Source organism: Scyliorhinus canicula, chromosome 2, assembly GCF_902713615.1.
Source record: "Scyliorhinus canicula chromosome 2, sScyCan1.1, whole genome shotgun sequence".
In the NCBI taxonomy this organism is placed as follows: domain Eukaryota; kingdom Metazoa; phylum Chordata; class Chondrichthyes; order Carcharhiniformes; family Scyliorhinidae; genus Scyliorhinus; species Scyliorhinus canicula.
Window position 1 is genome coordinate 164,056,825 of NC_052147.1, and position 19,312 is coordinate 164,076,136.

At 45.7% G+C, this 19,312-nt stretch overlaps 1 protein-coding gene across 11 annotated transcripts in view; it reads right to left on the reverse strand.

Annotated features, from left to right (window-relative positions):
* Positions 1-1,563: 1,563 nt before the first annotated feature.
* The window catches only part of LOC119960968 (protein unc-80 homolog), a 475,408-nt gene continuing 457,659 nt past the window's right edge, over positions 1,564-19,312 (reverse strand). For 9 of the 11 annotated variants that reach the window (XM_038788541.1, XM_038788566.1, XM_038788560.1 and 6 more), the window contains 3 exons: positions 17,509-17,620; positions 15,614-15,831; positions 1,564-2,465 (listed from right to left, as the gene is read on the reverse strand). In XM_038788541.1, the coding sequence (XP_038644469.1) occupies positions 2,196-2,465; positions 15,614-15,831; positions 17,509-17,620 (600 nt within the window). In that variant the 3' untranslated portion in view covers positions 1,564-2,195. The remainder of the gene's footprint in view (positions 2,466-15,613; positions 15,832-17,508; positions 17,621-19,312) is intronic. The other 2 variants (XM_038788528.1, XM_038788549.1) reach the window with 2 other exon arrangements.

Sequence of the window (19,312 nt, forward strand, 5' to 3'; positions counted from 1 at the left end):
TTATTACTGTCACAAGTAGGCTTACATTAACACTATAATGATGTTACTGTGAAAATCCCTAAGTCGCTACATTCCGGCGCCTGCTCGGGTACACAGAGAGAGAATTCAGAATGTCGAATTCACCTAACAAGCATTTCTTTTGGGATTTGTGGGAGGAAACCGGAGGAACCGGAGAAAATGCATGCAGACATTAACCCAAGCCGGGAATCGAAACTGAGACCCTGGCTGTGTTCATGAGAATGTGTAAATGAGACAGCTCACATCAACTTTGGGAAGTGGGATCAACACAATGGCGCAGTGTTTAGCACTACTGCCTCACGGCGCTGAGGTCCCAGGTTCGATCCTGGCTCTGGGTAACTGTCCATGTGGAGTTTGCACATTCTCCCCGTGTTTGTGTAGGTTTCGCCCCCACAAGACAAAGATGTGCAGGGTAGGTGGATTGGCCACACTAAATTGACCCTTAATTGGAAAAAATAAATTGGGTACTCTAAATTTATATTTAAAAAATCTTTGGGAAGTGATATAAAATCACTTGCCACGTGGCAAGCATGAAATCTCATTCTAGATGTAGTTATTCTTTTGTTATGTTTGGAATAAAGTTGTTGTTAAAGACTTCCAACAATTGTCATTGACAACACCTCAAACACAAGGATACACCAGCCACATAGCATTTCCTTGGATGGAAGACTGCCGATGTAAATCAACCCTTCAGTCTTTTGGTGTTCATCTACAAAAGGTTGGGGAAATCATTGCTAAATTTTTAAATTAAAAATTTAGAATACCCAATTATTTTTTTCCCAATTAAGGGGCAATCGGCATAACTAATCCACCTACCCTGCACACTTTTAGATTGTGGGGGTGAGACACACGCAGGCACAGAGAGAATGTGCAAACTCCACATGGACAGTGGCCCGGGGCCAGGATTGAACCCAGGCTCTCAGTAATCACCGCGCCACCGTGCTGCAACCCCCCCCCCACTATTGCTAAATTAATGTATGAGCCTTACTTATTGTGACCATCTATGGATTTGGAGTTGGTGAAAGAAGATTGCCCCAACTCCCTAGCAGCAGTGAGTGATTGGCCTGACAACTATGACCAGGGGGAAGATAATAGGGGAGTGGGGGTAATAGGAAAACTTCTAGCTATCAAAAAAAATATGATGAAAAATTATTTTGTTGTTTGCAAATGAAATAAAATGCATGAGAGGCTGCTCTGATGCTGGTTCTTGGAATTACAGATTCTAAAACATAAACGCCTGGTTTCTCTCCATCCCTTAATACAGGTTATGTATTGGCTTCAATTATGTCTTCAATTATGAAGATGTATATGTCACATTAACTTTAAAATATACTACAATGGAACTTCCATTATCTGCCACAATACAGCATAAGCCTTTCCATACCAATAATTTTGATTTTACATTTTTTCAATATTACAGTATGCAAGTACGCCAAAATAAATGGTAGTAAAGCTTATGCCAACCACTGGCATTAGGTTGAGACAACATCTCCTGCAAAGCTTTGCCCTGTAAAAATTCTGACAAGTTATCAGGAAGGCAAATAATTTAGGCTCAATTGTATATATGTATATTCAATATTTTGGCATAACAAGTTGGCTTTTGACATCAAACTGGTTCATTTCTGTAATACATTTAAACAGCATATGTATGTCTGAAAGTTTCCATTATAAAATGACACAATGTTGAAACTGAAACACAAGACCACATACAGTTAATGAAATCACGGCAGCAATACATTTACGGTTGATGATTTGTTTCCCAACATTGGTATTTTAATGACTAGATTACTCAATATTATTATTTTGTTGCTACTTTGATGAAAATACAATGAAGTTTGCAAATTCTTTATCAGATTAAGATTCTTCTGACACAAATACCTACTACCCTGAACTAACAAATCATGAGAATGAAACTTGAGGTTTCTTTGTGGCAGCTAATATTTCAGCTAATCCTGTGACTTTAGAAATACACCAGGTTTCTTGAAACATCAAGAATATATCAATGCTCTTGAATCTATCAATAGATCTAAGCTGTATTGAGCACGCAAAAGTAGTCAGGAAAACACCAACAGGCAGACAAGCTAGGTTACCACTTTACTGATGAATCCAACAACTGACACACTTGAATTAAAATAATAATGAAAAATGAGGAAATGTTCTCATGATAAAGAACTGCCTTAGGTGCGGGATTGATCCAGATTTCCATCAGTCTCACCAGATTTAACATCTAACAAACTGAATGGATCAGAAAGAAGTGGATTTTCTGTCCCATTCTCTTCACTTATATGCAAGATGGTGTCTGAATGTTCAAGTAAACTGCTTGATTCAAGGCCCGCAAAGTCTTCGCTGTCAGCAGCTTGGGTCTGTTCTGAAGGTTCTGTCTGTGCCCCCACCATTTCATGTGTCTGAGAATCTTTGTTTTCAATCTCTGAAGATGTCAGCTTCACCTGAGAAAAGGATAAGCATTGTTTTAAAATAGGTGAAGGAAGGATCAACACTTCTTTTAAATGCCTTTGGCATCCTGTATGCTGGTGTTATGTAGTTACATTGTGTACCTTGTGGTGCCCAATTATGTATTTTCTTTTATTTCCTTTTCTTTTCATGTACCGAATGATCTGTTGAGTTGCTCGCGGAAAAATACTTTTCACTTTACCTCGGTACACATGACAATAAACAAATCCAATCCAATCAATCCCGGCAGTGATCTCTTGTTTGAAGACATGTGAATGTGGAAAATCCTACAGTAAGGACCCACCCTCTGTGTGAGTGGACTACTTCAGCTTTGCTCAATATCACTATCAACATATAATATATTGGGCCTTGGTGAGACCACACCTGGAGTATTTAGTGTAGTTTTGGTCTCCCTACCTAAGAAAGGATACACTTGCCATAGAGAGAGTGCAATAGAAGTTTACTAGGCTGATACAGGGGGTTGACAAAACTGTCCTATGAAAAGTGGTTGGTTCGACTGGAGCTGTATTCACTGGACTTTAGAAAGTGAGAGATCATAGAATGATAGAATTTACAGTGCAGAAGGAGGCAATTCGGTCCATTGGGTCTGCACCGGCCCTTGGAAAGAGCACCCTATTTAAGTCCACACCTCCACCCGATCCCTGTAAGCCAGTATCCTCACCTAACAGCACATCTTTGAACTGTGGGAGGAAACAGGAGCACCCGGAGGAAACCCACGCAGACACGGGGAGAAAGTGCAAACTCCACATAGACAGTCACAGCCAGAATTGAACCCAGGACACTGGAGCTGTGAAGCAGCAGTGCTAACCATTGTGCCACCCAACCATACGATTGAGTCAAGATGCCTTAACATAATTTAAAAAAAATAAATATAGAGTACCCAATTAAGGGGCAATTTAGCATGGCCAATTGACCCACCCTGCACATCTTTTTGGGTTGTGGGAGTGAGATGCATGCAGACACGGGTAGAATGTGCAAACTCCACATGGACAGTAACTCGGGGCCAGGATCGAACCCTGGCCCTCAGCTATCTGAGGCAACAATGCTAACGACTGTGCCACTGTGCTGCCCTGATCTGATTGAAACATAATAATAATAATCTTTATTGTCACACGTAGGCTTGCATTAACACTGCAATGAAGTTACTGTGAAAAGCTCCTAGACGCCATATTCTGGCACCTTTCCGGGTATACAGAGGGAGAATTGAGAATGTCCAATTCACCGAACAGCATGTCTTTCAGAACTTGTGGGAGGAAACCGGAGCACTTAGAGGAATCCCACGCAGACACGGGGAGAACGTGCAGACTCCACACAGACAGTGACCCAAGCAGGAATCGAACCTGGGACCCTCGAGCTGTGAAGCAATAGTGCTACCCACTGTGCTACCGGGACATGTGTATACAATTCTAACAGGGCGGGACATACTAGATGCCTTGTTGCAGAATCTAGAACCAGGGGACACAGTCTCAGGATATGGGTCGACTCAGAGGATAAATAATTGTGTCACTCAAAGGGTAGTGAACCTGTGGAATTCTCTACCATAGAAGGCTGTGGAGGCCAAGTCACTGAAAGTATTCAAGAAAGAGACAGGTATTTTAAAAATTTTTAATGGCAACAAGGTGTATGGGGAGTAAACAGAAATGTAATAATAATAATCGCTTATTGTCACAAGTAGGCTTCAATAAAGTTACTGTGAAAAGCCCTTAGTCGCCACATTCTGGTGCCTGTTCGGGCAGGCTGGTACGGGAATTGCAGGACAAGGCCAGCAATGCGGTCCAGCTGTTTAGCCTACTGTGCTAAACCAGCCCCTGCTAAACCAGCCCCTAAATATGGCATTGAGATAGAGAATCAGCCATGATCATACTGAATGGTGGAGCAGGCTCGAAGGGCAGAATGGCCTGTTCATGCTCCTAGTTTCTAGGTTTCCATCATCTTGACAGGATAGAATCATACAGTCGTACAGTGCAGAAAAGGCCCTTGGGCCCATCGAGTCTGCAGTGACTAAAACTACCCCTAATCCTGGGCTAGTCCCATTTATCAGCACCTGTCCCATATCCTTGAATTTGATGGTGTTTCAAGTGCGCATCCAAGTGCTTTTTAAAGGATGTAACATTTTCCGGCCTCCACTACCTTTCCAGCTTCATGATAGGGAGATAAATAAAATAAATAAATAAATAAGTAGGCTTACATTAACACCGCAATGAAGTTACTGTGAAAAGCCCCTAGTCACCACATTCCAGAGCCTGTTCAGGTACATAGAGAGAGAATTCAGAATTCTCAGCTGGTACGGGAATTGAACCCACACTGCTGGCCTTGTTCTGCATTATAAACTAGCTGTCTAGGCCATTGAGCTAAACATTGAGCTGAGCCCTAATTAGGAACTTGGATCCAGAAATAGTGTCCAAGATGTAGCAGGTAATTTAGTGGTTAAAATGACTGCTAGCAGCAGACTCAGAGGGACATGCCCACAGCCTGAGTTACCTTGTCCCACTCAGACATAACCTCGTTAGTGGGAATAAACAGGATGCCCCAGTTCAGCCAGGATGATTCACTCAAGATCCATTGTCATTTAGGACAACCTTGTTTGACCAGCCATCAGCCAATCACAGAGTCTGATGACCTATTTGTCCATCAATGGAAGGTTAGATGATTATAAATGGCATAGCTCAGTTCTTTTGTATTAATGGAAGTGGACAATCAGCAAAGATATTGAGAATAGATTTAGGTCTGGCCACATCAAGGGAGAACCTTAGTTTGAGGAGCTAGGTAGGGCTTCGAGAGAGAGAGAGAAAGCAAATTCTGTTTTGCACATTACAGAAATGGCAGTGGAAACCGAGCAGAGAGGTCATGAAAGTAGCCGCCGAGGCAAGCTTTGGAAAATTATTCTGAACCAATGTCCCTAACAGAAGTAAAATTGCTTCGTAAATGGCAAGTATTGCTTTTATCAGTCTGTGATAGTGGAAGAAATGCTGTCTGTTCATGTACAGTGTTTAATGGAAACTCATATGTTAAGGTTAAGAAACTGCTTGTAATCTGTTAGTATTAGAATTGTACAAGTTTAAATGTTATTTTCTTTTATTTTGTGTGAATAAAGTTTGTTGATAAGATAACCAAACCCTATTTCTTATATAATCATTCCTGGAACAAATCGATTTTTCCGCACGGCAATAACACTCAAAAACGTTATGGCCTCTTCCCCTCTGTTGAGAGCTGACCAGGCATCCATAACACCAGGCAGTGCATTCCAAATTCTCACCACACTCAATACAAGCCCAACTCTTTCCTTGGTTAACCTCTTCCCCTTAATGTATTTATAGAATATCTTAAGGTTCTCCCTAATCTTATTCAAAAGTCCTTTTTCATGCCACTTTTTTGCTCTTCTAATTGCTTTCTTAAGTTCCCTCTTGCACTTCAGAGATGAACTCGCTCTGACTTGCTTCCTTTACTATAGCATGATGTGTCGCTATTTTACTAATGCTCTGTGTCCCTTCCCCCTGCAAACTAGTTTGAACCCTTTCCAACAGCACTAGCAAACCTACCTGCAAGGATGTTGATCAAAATTTGGTTCAGGTGTTGACCGTCCCTCTTGTACATGTCCCACCTTCCCCAGAAATGGTCCCAGTGATCCAGGAATCTAAACCCCTCCTTCCTGCAGCAATTCTTTAGCCATGCATTTGTCTGCCCTATTTTCCTATTTGTATACTCGCTAGCATGTACCACCTGTGTAATCCAGAGATTACACACCTTAGAGGTCCTGCTTTTTAATTTATTGCCTAGCTCTCTGAATTCCTGATGCAAGACCTCGTCCTGTATTCTACCTACATCACTGGTAGCAACATGAACTTCACCTCTGACGTTTCACCCTCACCTTTAGGATGCCCTGCAGTCATTCAGTGACATCCCAGACCCTGGCACCAGAGATGCAACACAACATCCTGGAGTTGTGTCTATGGCTGCAGAATAACTGACACTGAGGAACTGATTCTGTGAGCGTAACATATCTCATTCCATAATTTTCCAACTTTTAATTTTAATCGACAGAGTTGCAGAATCTTGTCATGGTGCATGTCAAAGCAGTTCAGCAGCATCGGTGTTATTGAGCATTGCCATTTTAACGTGCATTTTGGGAGGTGTTCTCGAAAGTAAAGTTGTATTATGCCTGGGCTGTCTCAACATCCTATTTCTTCTCAAAGTCTTAGAGGAGGAGTCTGCCCACCTTTAATTTGGTTTTATATTCCATGTCATACTCCTAGCACAGGGCTAAAGATCTGGCTTTGAAAACAGGCCAGCAGCTTGGTTCAATTCCCATACCAGCCTCCCTGAACAGGCGCCGGAATGTGGCGACTAGGAGCTTTTCACAGTAACTTCATTTGAAGCCTACTTGTGACAATAGGCGATTTTTATTTCATTATTCAGTTGAATGTGGTGAAAAAAGTACATTGGAGTATCTTAAATTTTGATCTGCTTTCGTCCTCTGGGGGTATAAATCCACGTACCAATGTTTACCAAGTTGGAGACCCTAGAACCATAGAATTCCTACAGGGCAGAAGGAGGCCATTCAGCCCATGGAACCTCTGACCTAGGTCCACTTCCCCATCCTATCCCTATACCCTCACCTAACCTGCACATCACTGGACACTGAGGGACAATTAAGCATGGCCAATCCACTTAACTTGCCACCTTGCTGGCTGGGATGGTGTTATGTGGGGGTGAGAATTGTTTATATGTGGCTACAGCTAGACAGCATTTGAGTGTCAATCGTGAAATAGGCGAATCTGGCCCCGTTTTTCATTAGAATCGATTGTGTTCTATGTGGCACCAGTGCTAGCCCCTCAACAGTAGCGGAATCGGTCCAGATGCAGCGCCGGTTTTTCTAAAAGTCCACACACACCATCCCAGCCAACAAGATGGCAGCGAGGAGAGCAGAACTAAGGTTTACTGATGCTGAGCTGGAGACCTTCTTGGACATGGTGGAGGAGCGGAGGACGGTCCTGTACCCTGGCCCAGGAAGGAGGCTGCCAGCTGGCACTGTTCACTGTGCCTGGGTGCAGGTGGCAGAGGCAATGAGCGCCGTGGGCTATGTCGTCCAGCCAGGCCATCAGTGCCGCAAAAAACTGCACAACCTCCTCAGAGTGACCAGGGTGAGTAGGCAGCACTGTTCCCCTGGCAGTAACCTTAACCCTACTCCTCCCACCAGGAGGATGACCGAACCCCCACCCTGCGCCACATGCCAGTACCCATACCGGCTGCCATGGCCGGATGCTCTGGCCACTGAGGCCATCAGCTACCCACCCCTGGGCTGCATGCGGTGGATTGTCTAATAGTGTCATCTTCTGTTTTTGCTCCCCCTCCCACAGGAGAAGGCTGTGCACAACCACCGGAAGTGGGAGAAAATGGAAGGCAGAAGAGAGGGCCATGGATGTGGTTGGCGGCCCAGAGGAATGGGAGGTCGCCGAGGTGGAGCTCGACCACGGGTGAGGAAGTGAGACTCTGCTTAGTTATGATTCCCTGTGACACGTGTGTCAAACCCACCCCAACACCACCTTCACCCACACATCACCCTCACACCAGCATCCCCCACACCCATGCCCACCCCAATTCTCCCCCGTGGTCCGCGGTCTAATCTTGCGTCTTGTCTTGTGTCTTACAGGACCTGCTGAGGATTGGGCGGATTCACCTGTCGTCCCCCTCCCCAGCCAGTGCCACAGCCGGGGCTCCCGTGAGCTGAGCAGTGACGGGGATAGCAACTCGGACACCAGCTCTCTGAACGGGACTCAGGAGACCCCGGGTCTGAGGATGAAAGTGATTTCCCATCACAGCTGTCTCCAACACCCTCCACCATCCTAGAGACACTCACTTCGGTTGGGCACTTTGAGCCTGTTGTGAAGAGGCTGCTGGTACACTATCTGGTGCTCATCACACAGCTGCTCTAGTACAGCAGGTGGCGGTAGGAACTCCCGAAGGTGGACGGTTAGAGAGCAGGCCGATCCGAAGTACCAGCTGCTGTCCAGACAGGTCTCAAGCCTCTGGAACGAACAGACTCATAGTGGAGATGCAGTCACAGAGCCAGGGACTACATGAAGGGATGTTGGCGAGCATTCAGCAACTGCAGGAGCAGTCGGAGGAGTCAGCCGGTTGCAAAGCAGGAGGTGGTGCCGACAATGCATGCCACCCAGGCCAACACTGCAGGGATACCATCTGTGTTGGAGGTATTGGGGGCGACAGCTTCAGCTATGGATCAGCATGTCCAAGGCCTGGGTCACTCTGTGCAACTGCTGGCCAAGGCCCAGTGCAGCGTTGCCGCCTCACAGGTGACCATGTCCCAGTGCCACCTGGAAATTGCAGCGGCGTTCCTGAGTGTGGTCCAGTCACAGCAGGACATGACTGGGAACTTTGGCGGTATTGCCCAAGCGCTGGGTGACGTGGCACAGCCACAGGGAGATGGCACAGTCACTTGCTGATGTGACGCAAACCCAGAAGGTGGTGGCACAGTCAATGAGTGATGTGGCGCAGTCCCAGACGGAGATGGTCCCTTCCCTCCGCTCCATGGCCGGGAGTTTTAGACGGTGGTCGAGACCTGAGCAGGCCTCCAGGACTGGCAGCACCGGTGGCGGGGGAGCCTCAGGGGAAAGCTCCCCTCCCCCCCCCATCCCATGGACGAGTGGACCGGGGGACATCGAGCACCCCGAGGGAGGAGGTGGTGCTGCTGACTCTCGCATGGGAGGTGCTGGAACACCGCCGCATCTCGGACTCCTCTCCTCCTGTTCCTGGCGCATCTGATGGGCAGCGGGCAGAACGGGGCTGCACCATGCCACCTGGGACACCCGAGCAGCAGCTAGGCTCATCCAGGGCCGGTTGCCCCAGGAGACGGCCGCCAACGGGGACACAGGTCACAGAGCAGGAATCACAGCAGGCCACCTCCACTTCTGCTGTACCATCTGGGGTTCCCCCTAGATGTAGCATTGGGGCCCGTAAGGCCAGGAAGCAAGACACTAGTAAAGTTGGCATGGGTGCAGGGCACAATTTAGTTATTGGGGCAATGGCACAAATCTGTGTATATTCATTCACGTTAAACATCTGTTGCCAACGTTACAACCAACCTTGGTGCTCTGATGGGTGTGTGGGGTGGGCTGGTCTGGGGTATGGGCGGATGTTGGGGTGGGGGGAATGGGCAGACCGTGGATGGCCCGGGCTCCCCAGCCCCTGCCCCCCCCGCGCATCTCCACCACTGTCATCCCAGGGATCCGATGGGACCATGTGATAGAATGTCCAGCTCGCATGCAGGAATCACCCAGGTGGCCTGTGGAAAGTGCTCCCGTGGACAGGAGTCAGAGGTTATTGAATGATGCGGAGTAGCGATGGAAAATGGACTGGCAGGAGAAGGAGGACATTGAACTTTTCAGGAAATGTTCGCTTTCTGTTCCTTTGGGTTTGTTTGTGTTTTCTTTTGGGGCCAATGCCCTGTGTTTTTCCTTTGTGGGGAATAAAATACCTGACCGACTCACCCTTTCCTAAACCGAGTCGGATTATCAATCTTCAAGTGTGTTTCCTGCAGAAGAGCCTTTAAACTCCTTAACTATGTGTATACACGAGCCCTCTTGACCGGCCCACTCAACCCTCTCACATTCCATGTGACCAACCCCCCACCCCGATCAACCATACCCCCTCCTGGGCAAGCCTCCAGCTCGCATCCCGCACCTCCTCAGGCCTACCTTCGGATGTCCACCGTCATCGACCCTCCCCATACCACATCTTAAAAGTCCCTCCCCTATCAGCAGTCCCCCCCCCGATCCCACCATTACAATCCAACACCGATCCACACTTTAACAATCTGAACTAATCCGCCCAGTTAGCCTGGCAGCCCCCGCCCATGGCGCCTAGCATCCTACCCCCCCCCCCCGCCCCCCCCCCCCCGCCCCCCCCACTGATTCCCCTCCCACCCACTCAAACATTATCGCAGGTGCCCAAAAAACACCAATCCGAAAACAAAGAAAAGAGAAACCAGCCATCCCCAGATCTGAGCCATGTACGAGCCAGCATCCGCTCGTTGGCTACGCTCCCACAGCCCCACGATCCTCAGATCCTGCCTCCAAGTCCTCCACCTTCTCCTGCAGCTGCCTCTGCATATCCCGCATCACCCCCAACTCGGCCGCCATTGAGGCAAGCTGCTCCTTGTGCTCCCCCACTGTATCCTCCACCTTCTGGATCGCCTGCCTCTGGACCACCAACCTCGCTTTCAGGCGGTCGATCCCCGCCTTTATCGGATCCACCACCCTTGCTAGGTCTTCCAGATTCTTCTTCCTCTGCTGGGTGAACTTCTCATTCAAGAAGCCCACCAACTGCTCCGTCCACCATTGAGATGGTAGGGCCGATCCTGACCCTCCATCATCTTCCCCTGTGTCACAGATACAGCTTCCCCTCGCTCCAACTGCTCCTTTCTTTTTAGACAACTCCTGGTCCACAAATCCATCCACCGGTGGGACGCTCTCTCCTTCCACCCCTCCCACACCTGTTTTACTCAACACATTCATCCAATAACCGGGGTAAAGGTGCAAAAATACCCCCACGCACGGGAGCCCCAAATGTGTGACCACTCACACCATGGCCGCCACGGGAAGTCGACTTGACATCAAGGTCTTGTTGCACATTCCCTTCTCTCAATCTATAGCCATTCAGACCATGCCCTCTACATTTGTGTCCAAATCATTGATGTACACTACAAATAGCAAGTGAATTCTAGTCACAGAAACATCCCTTGACCATCATCCCCGTTTCCTGCCTCTAAGCCATTTTAGGATCCAAAGTGTCACTTTACCTTGGATTCCATGGGCCCTTACTTTCTTGACCAGTATACCATGAAGGACCCTATCAAAAGCCTTGTTTAAATTCATAAGACCATATCAAATGCATTACCCTCATCAACACTCCTGGTTGCCGCCTCAAAAATGTGGTTAAATTTGTCAAACATAACCTTCCCTAAACAAATCCATCCTCACTATCCCTGATAAATCTGTGCCTATTCAAGTGCACATCTATTCTGTCGCTTAGAATTCTTTCTAGCAGCTTGCCCACCATTGAGGTTAGATTGACTGACATACAAATTCCTGGTCTATCCCAACTCCCTTTTTCAATAGTAGGACAATATTAGCAGTCACCGGCAGCCAGTCAGGAATTTAAAATTACTGCCAGTCTCCCTGATATCTCATTCCGCGCCTCCATGTGACTCGCTGTGCTTGTCAGGATGTGATGCAGTGATAGAGCTGTCATCTGTATTTGGTTGTTGGGAGAGGCCAATCTCGCCTTCACCAAAGGAGCAATCCCTGTCCTTCCCAGCAAGGTCGGCTGCATCCTCCTCGAATTCGGTGAGTGTGAGGATCTCTGTCATCGCTCCTTACTATGGGCTCGCTCTCGCTTGTTGTGTGCCAGCTTGGCCACTATGAAGACAAAGGAAAAGCAGGTGAGCAGAGGTTGGGTTAAATGCCTGTCCCCTGTGTGTGGTGAGCCCTCCCTGGAAGGGCCAGAGCAATACCATGACAGATGGGATGATGGTGATGTGAAAGTGCCCGTGCTGAGTGTTGATATGTGGCCCACTGATGGATGTGCGAGATCTATGAAGAGAGTAGCCATTTGAGTACATGGTGCCATGATGATAGTTTGAAACTGGAGGAAGTTAAAGGATGACTTACGCTCGTGGAGTGGATGAGATGATTCCTCCACTTCATGCATGTGTGACACTTCGGCAGCAGTTGCCAGCTATGCTGACCTCCTGGGCGATCGGCTCCCATGCCGAGAGGCGATGTTTGGGTGCTTCCTGGAACCATCGCTGGGGTAGGGGACATGTGTCTCGGACACCTCGAAGCAATGCCTAGTGGGTCTGGTGGCTGAAGCGGAGTGCTCCATAATCCTGAGGGAGATGACCTTTTGTATGTGGCAGGATACCATGTTGAGCAGTTTCCTGACGACAGTGGGCTAGAGAGAGTGATATCAGTGTGCTGCACTGGTGTTTAAATATGGCACCCGGTCCTTTAAACATGGCAGATGGCGGGAAGACAAATCACATCCCTATCTGCCTGGTGGTATGGATAGACACTCGTTCATGATAATTAACGAGGCTCCACATGCAGAATTGGGCGTGGATTTATGCCATTCTAGCCAGTGGATGCAGCAACCCTGGGCCTGCCCACCACCACCCTTAGACAATAAAATTGTGAATGCCACCCTTTGCATCAACCAGAGGATTAGTTGGAATTAGAAATTTGCTGTGTGAGGAATTATGCAAACCCAGATCCAACTATAAGACAGTACAACTTTGGAATATGATTACAATAAATCACTCAGACTACCTTTTTCATATGTTGTTGCTCGTTATGCTTTCCCTTAATTTGCTCTGTTTTAATTACCTTTGCTCAAGAGTCGCCAGGTATCTTTCTGATACCACCACAGGGTTCAAAGCCGAATACTGATCAATGACTCAATACACCAGTTAGTAAGTTTGAAATCAATGCACATTTATTTACACACACAGTTGATTATTACTCATGCATAAACTCTACTCGCTAAACTACAACTACTACTAAAAGCCTATACTTAGCTTCGAGTAGCCCACTCAGTCAGAGGAACAATGGCCGTTGTCCGGTTCTGATACTGCTGGCTTCAAACTGGTATAGAATAATAACTAGGAGCGCCTATCTCGTAACGTGCGTTGACCTTAGACTTACTTGGCTGGTGCTTGGCAGGCCTCTCGTCGCTGAGAGCCAAATGCCAAGGTGAAGATGGAGAAGCTAAGAGTTCTCAAGAGCTTCTAAGAGAGCGAACTGACCTTGGGGACTCTGCTTTATACCCCAAGGGGTTTCGCGCCCTTCTGGGCGGACCCTGGACTTGGTCCCAATTAATTGGACCATGTCCCAATCGTTTGTATCGATTCTCTCCAATAACGGAGTCGTTCCCTGATCGTTGGATGGGCTCTATGTAACCGTTGGCCTGCCTTTGTTTTAGCTTCCACTGGCGCCGGGGAGTCTGTCCTGGTACCGATTGTTTCAATGTTTCTTTTTGTCCCCGGAGATAGCTCATTACTATGCTAATAGCTTGTAGTTTCAGTTCTGTCTGGGTTCTGCAAGTCCTAATCCACAGAAAACCTTGCACCTGCTTGTTTGCTAGTGCAGTCCATTTTTCCCTGCACTCTTTGCGAGTATCCATTTTGGAATCGGGACGTGGCCACCTCAGTTGGCTACAATGTAAACTCTTTTAGTTTATCGTTTTTTTCCCCTGGTTTTTCACCCCTATTAGTAGCTTCCCCTGGCAACAATTCCTTCCAAATAACCTGTGGCTCTGTAGACCAGTTAGCTGATGGCTCGCCTGCTTGAATGCAGCATGGGTGAGTAGAACCTTGCACCACTGTCAGTAAGCTCAAAGCTACACAGACTAATTAAATACTGAGAAATAGGAAAACATTACAGCATTTCTGGCCAAATTCTGGGGTTTAATTCCCTTAAAATGATGGTGAAATGACTCACTGCCCAATTGCTGCTGAGGTTATGGTCATTTCCAGCTTCTCAAGGCCTACAGATGAGTGTTTGGAGTGCCCACCTGGAGTCAAGCTGTGGTAGTCACCACTGATGTATTATACTGTATATATATCGGTTTTACGGTAAGGCCCCTGTACTACAGATACGGGGGTAGATCCCTGCCTGCTGGCTCCACCCAGGAGGCGGAGTATAAATATGTGTGCTCTCCGTACAGCAGCCATTTCACCAGCTGCTGTAGGAGGCCACATCTCTGTGTAATAAAGCCTCGATTACATTCTACTCTCATCTCGTCATAATTGATAGTGCATCACAGGCATTAGTCTTTTTAAATCTGGAAATTGGGATCCCATTAATTACATTAAACTGTTAATTGCCATTTTAGGATATTACTGGGCAGATGATATGCTGCGCGCAAACTTACTTAACATCGTCAAACATCTTTTTATGTCAGTTCCAACTCCCACTTGTTACTTGATTAAGATATATCAGTCAGATTTTTAGATTATTCTCTCCATATTTCTATCTCTTATTATGAATTGTTGGATCACACTCTTCTCCAGATGGAAGGCACCTTCTTACCTACCCGAGTTATATACAGGTGAAGGAGGGCACTGATGTGGGCAAAATGTCAGCAGGCCCACAGAATGGCCCCTTATTGTGCAAATTGGCTGCACCTCCATGGAATGAGCAGCCAATCTGCCTTGGAATCTGCCTCCTCAGTTGCTCCTCAGTATTTTACTTCCCTGCAGCTCCATTCATGCCACCCAGCGGGCATGCAATACCTAGAGAGTGCTGCATTGTCACAAGTCTTTCAGATGAGATATTAAACTATGGGGGCCCAACTTTTTTCCCAGGTGCATGTGAAAGGTCACAGGACACTATTTGAAGAACGCAAAAAACATTCTTGGTGTCCTGGTAAATATTTATCACTTAGTCAACACCAAAAGAGTTTAACTGCTCAATTCCAACATTGCTGTGTGTGGTACCTTTCTTTGTGAATTTGGTTGTTGCATTTCCCTATATAATTGTGACTACCTTCAAAAGTAATTCACTGGGAACTGTAACACCATGTATAGTGTAAGGAATACAAAGGGTTAACAATTTGATGTCAATACTTCTCACCACCAGATGGAGATAAGGAGCAATCATATAAATATCACGTGACTCCTGCGATTCTGAGGGAAGATGTTTAGGCGTAAGATTGTGTATTTGAGAGTTCTGCAGTTTGAGATAGCATAGTTTAATTCAGTAACCTTATACTTTAGGAATGTACGAATCTTATTTAGTAGCGTTAATAAATTAGTTTCGTTAGTTAACAAAGCTTGTTGTTCTTTATTCAACACTACACATCCAAGCCATCCAGCTAAAGCAACACAGAGAACAACACAGGAACCACTTTGTGACACCTTGAGACATGAAATACACTTCTATGTGAATGCAACTAAGTTGTTTTATTATATGACTGAATCCAGGAAGAGGTTTCTGATGAATCTTTGACATTTTGCAGTTTGGGAATCACCTTGTGATTAGAAATTTTTTTTTTTATAGCACTCATCTCTTGAAGGTGTCAGACTAGATGTGCTATTTAGGACATTTACCTGGCTGTGGTCTAGAATGCTTGGACCCTGACTTACAGGGGATCGAGGTTGTGCTGTTGAAATGGGTGAAGTGGCAGCTGAAGATGGTGCCGCAGCAGATTCTGGTCTGTTGCCCTCCACCTGTTCTGCTGCAGTTTCCTTTCCCTCTACAATTGTTGCCTGTTGCTGAGTCTTGGTATCCTGCTGTATTTCAGTGAAGGTAACTGACCTCTTTTGCTCTGTCAGAATCCAAAGTCCAAGTAAAAACATGGTGATGTTGATTTAAAATATCTATTTCATTTAAATGCTAAGAGAGCAGGATAAAGTCAATACATAATCATCAGTTATAATATATATTTATACATAGGTCTAGGCATCTAAAAACTGATGAAGCCCTTGAGGATTACAGTGAAAGTAGGAAGGAACTTAAACGTGGAATCAGGAGGGCTAACCAGGACCATGAAATGTCTTTAGCAAACATGGTCAAAGAGAATCCTAAAGCTTTTTATATATATTAGGAGCAGGAGGGTAGTAAGACAAAGAGTAGACCCATTAAATACAATGGAGGGAAGTTACGCGTGGAACCATAGAAAGTGGGTGAAACCCTCAATGAGTACTTTGTATGAATATTCGCCAGGTAGAAGGATATGACGGATGTTGAGGTCAGGGGTAGGTGTGTGAAAGCTCTTGAGAATGTCAATATATCAAAGGAGGAAGTGTTGAGTATCTGAAATTGCATCCGGTCCCTGGGGCCGGATGGGATCTATCCCACGTTACTGCAGGAGGCAAGGGGAGAATGGGGCCTTAACCTATCTCTACATCCTCTTTGACCACAGGCGAGGTTCCAGAGGACTGGAGAATAGCCAATGTTGTTTCCTTGTTTGAGAAAGGAAGCAGGGACAATCCAGCAAATTATAGGCCGGTGAGACTGACATCAGTGGTGGGGAAACTTTTAGAAATGATACTGAGGGACAGGATATATGCACATTTGGAGGAAAGGTTAGGGCATCATGATTGACACAGGCTTGGAGGGCCAAAGGACCTGTTCCTGTGCTGTACTTTTCTTGTTCCTTATTAAAATAAATAACCTTGGAAAATCAGTCTGGTTAGCTTCTTATGTCATAATGTGATTTATTACTATTCCTTCCATTATTCTGAATTTCTTCCTTCCAGTTTTGTATTTTACCCTTCCACTGTATGCCGGTCTCTAATTGAATTATAGAAACTTACAACACGGAAGGGGCCCATTAGGTCCACCCTGCCTGCACCCACAATTTACAAGAGAAAACTTGCTTATTTCCTCATCCTCAAGAACTAGTCCAATTCCCTTTTTAAAATTATTTTAAGTGTTTCTATCTTCTTAATGAGCCTTCTTTGTGGCACTTTGTTGAATGCCTTCAAAAAGTCCATATACGTGTTTACTGTATAATCATGATCAATGTTGTTATTATTGTCATTAAGTGGCTACCAATCTCAGTGCCCATAAAGCAGTCAAACCAAAATCATTCTGAAAAATAATGCGAATGTCCTAACAATATCACACCAAACCCCCCAAAATGGTGGCTAAGATATTCTCGGATATTCTTGCCTCCAATCGGAACCCGTCTGTCACATGTCCCCTATCTATCTTGTCAAAGAATTTGGACTTACCAGAAAGGGCACTGCAGCATCATGCCTTTTCATGGCACAGCACCACATTATGCTACTTCAAAGTCTGATAGGATTTTAAAAACGGTTTATTTGTTTTCATTTAATTGTTGTCTTTATACCCTTAAGCATTGCTTTCATCAAATGGTTTAGTAGGTTTGAAATGTTTCCATTTCCTGTGACACTGTTCATAATTTTAGTTTCCAAGTGCACTTAGTTGTCAGATAACCTAAACTCTACTTGTCAGAAAACTTAATTCTGGCTCTTACCTAGCGGTTTGGCTTTCGGCTGGATGTTGCGTCTGGTTGTCGATAACCGGGCACCCTGTCGTCCTCTTACTTCAGTTTGTAACTTCGGTCGTGAGAGGAGAGCTCGCCGTGGCTAACAGGAACAGTAACCATTTTTACAAAGTATTTTAAAAGCATTAACATTATTCCAAATTTGCTTTATTGCATAAGAGCTGTTAGGAATTCCTAGCTTACATTTAGGAAAGTGATAGCTGTTAATGTTGAGATGTAGAATATTTTCCATTTTTAAAATTGATGTTGCCACCAAGTACAGCCAAGTGCAACATAAAGTTCTCTCTATTCCGAGAATGGACTTTAATCCAACTTCACATAAATAATCATTGCTCAAATCCTTATCATCTCTTCTCCTCTAACTAAGGTAGCATTTCAATGGCTATCTGCAGCATCATTCTAAAGTATGTCTCTGCCACTCAGTCCCACAAAACCTTCTTGGGGATATTATTGCATATTAATTGATACTACTATAGTTCTAACGCAGTGTCACATGAGGTTCCTGGCCTCAGACTGGCTGGCAGAGGGACATCCTGTCAAATGAGAGTGGCAGCTACAACGTCAAGCAACTAATTGCACGAAGACCATAAAATATAGCCGAGCCTTCCAGGGCTTTCTGGTTGGTGGGCAATGCCACCACCTCTCTGCATTAAATCCTGGCCCCACAGGGAGTTACAGAAACACTGAGAAAGGTTACCGCTTAAATTCTGGAAGTGACAATACAGCCAAGTAAAAGACAGCAGTCACCAAGTCAAGTTAAGCCTTGAAGCATCCCAAGTACAATATTTCATGGTTGAAGTAATACAAGATGAGCAAATTATTTCAAGGGCAGCAGATAATAATAATAATCGCTTATTGTCACAAGTAGGATTCAATGAAGTTACTGTGAAAAGCCCTAGTCACCATATTCCAGTGCCTGTTCGGGGAGGCTGGTACTGGAATTGAACCCGCGCTGCAGGCATTATTCTGCATTACAAGCCAGCTATTTAGCCCACTGTGCTGAACCAGCCCCTCTGAAGTGTGGAAGTAGATTAATGGAGGAGACATAAGCACTCTTGAAGGGCTGATATGGTCTGCTTATGTGTCATAATCTGATGTTTTTTTCAATCTCGCGCTCTTTAAACATGAAAAACAGGCTGAAGCTGCCAGCAAGAGTTAAAAATCCCAACTGCTGGACTGTTTGATTGCAAGCCATGTGGTGTGGTTAGAAAAAAAATATCATCTGGTCATGCAGATTCAATTGACGTTCGAGTTGACATTTCCCCAAGGACAATTATCATGCCATTAAGAATGCTTGGCTGTGTTGTATTTAATTATTTCCACAGAGTGTTACAAGTTTACAGTTTGATCAACAGTTTAAAGCAGTTACTCAAGGATTAGTTATCTTAAAAGTGGGATCTGAATTGAAGTTTGTTTGTTGTTTTATAAGAGATTAACACGGTGGCACAGTGGTTAGCACTGCTGCCTCACAGCTCCAGGGACTCGGGTTCAATTCCGACCTCGGGTGACTGTCTGTGTGGAGTTTGCACTTTCTCTGCACTTTGTCAGTGTGGGTTTCCTCCGGGTGCTCTGGTTTCCTCCCACAGTCCAAAGATGTGCAGGTTCGGTAGATTGGTCATATTAAATTGCCCCTTAGTGTTCAAAAAGGTTAGGTGGGGTTACAGGGATAGGGTGGAGGCGTGGGCTTAAGTAGGGTGCTCTTTCCAAGGGCCGGTGCAGACTCGATGGGCCGAATGGCCTCCTTCTGCACTGTAGGGATTCTATGATTAACCAG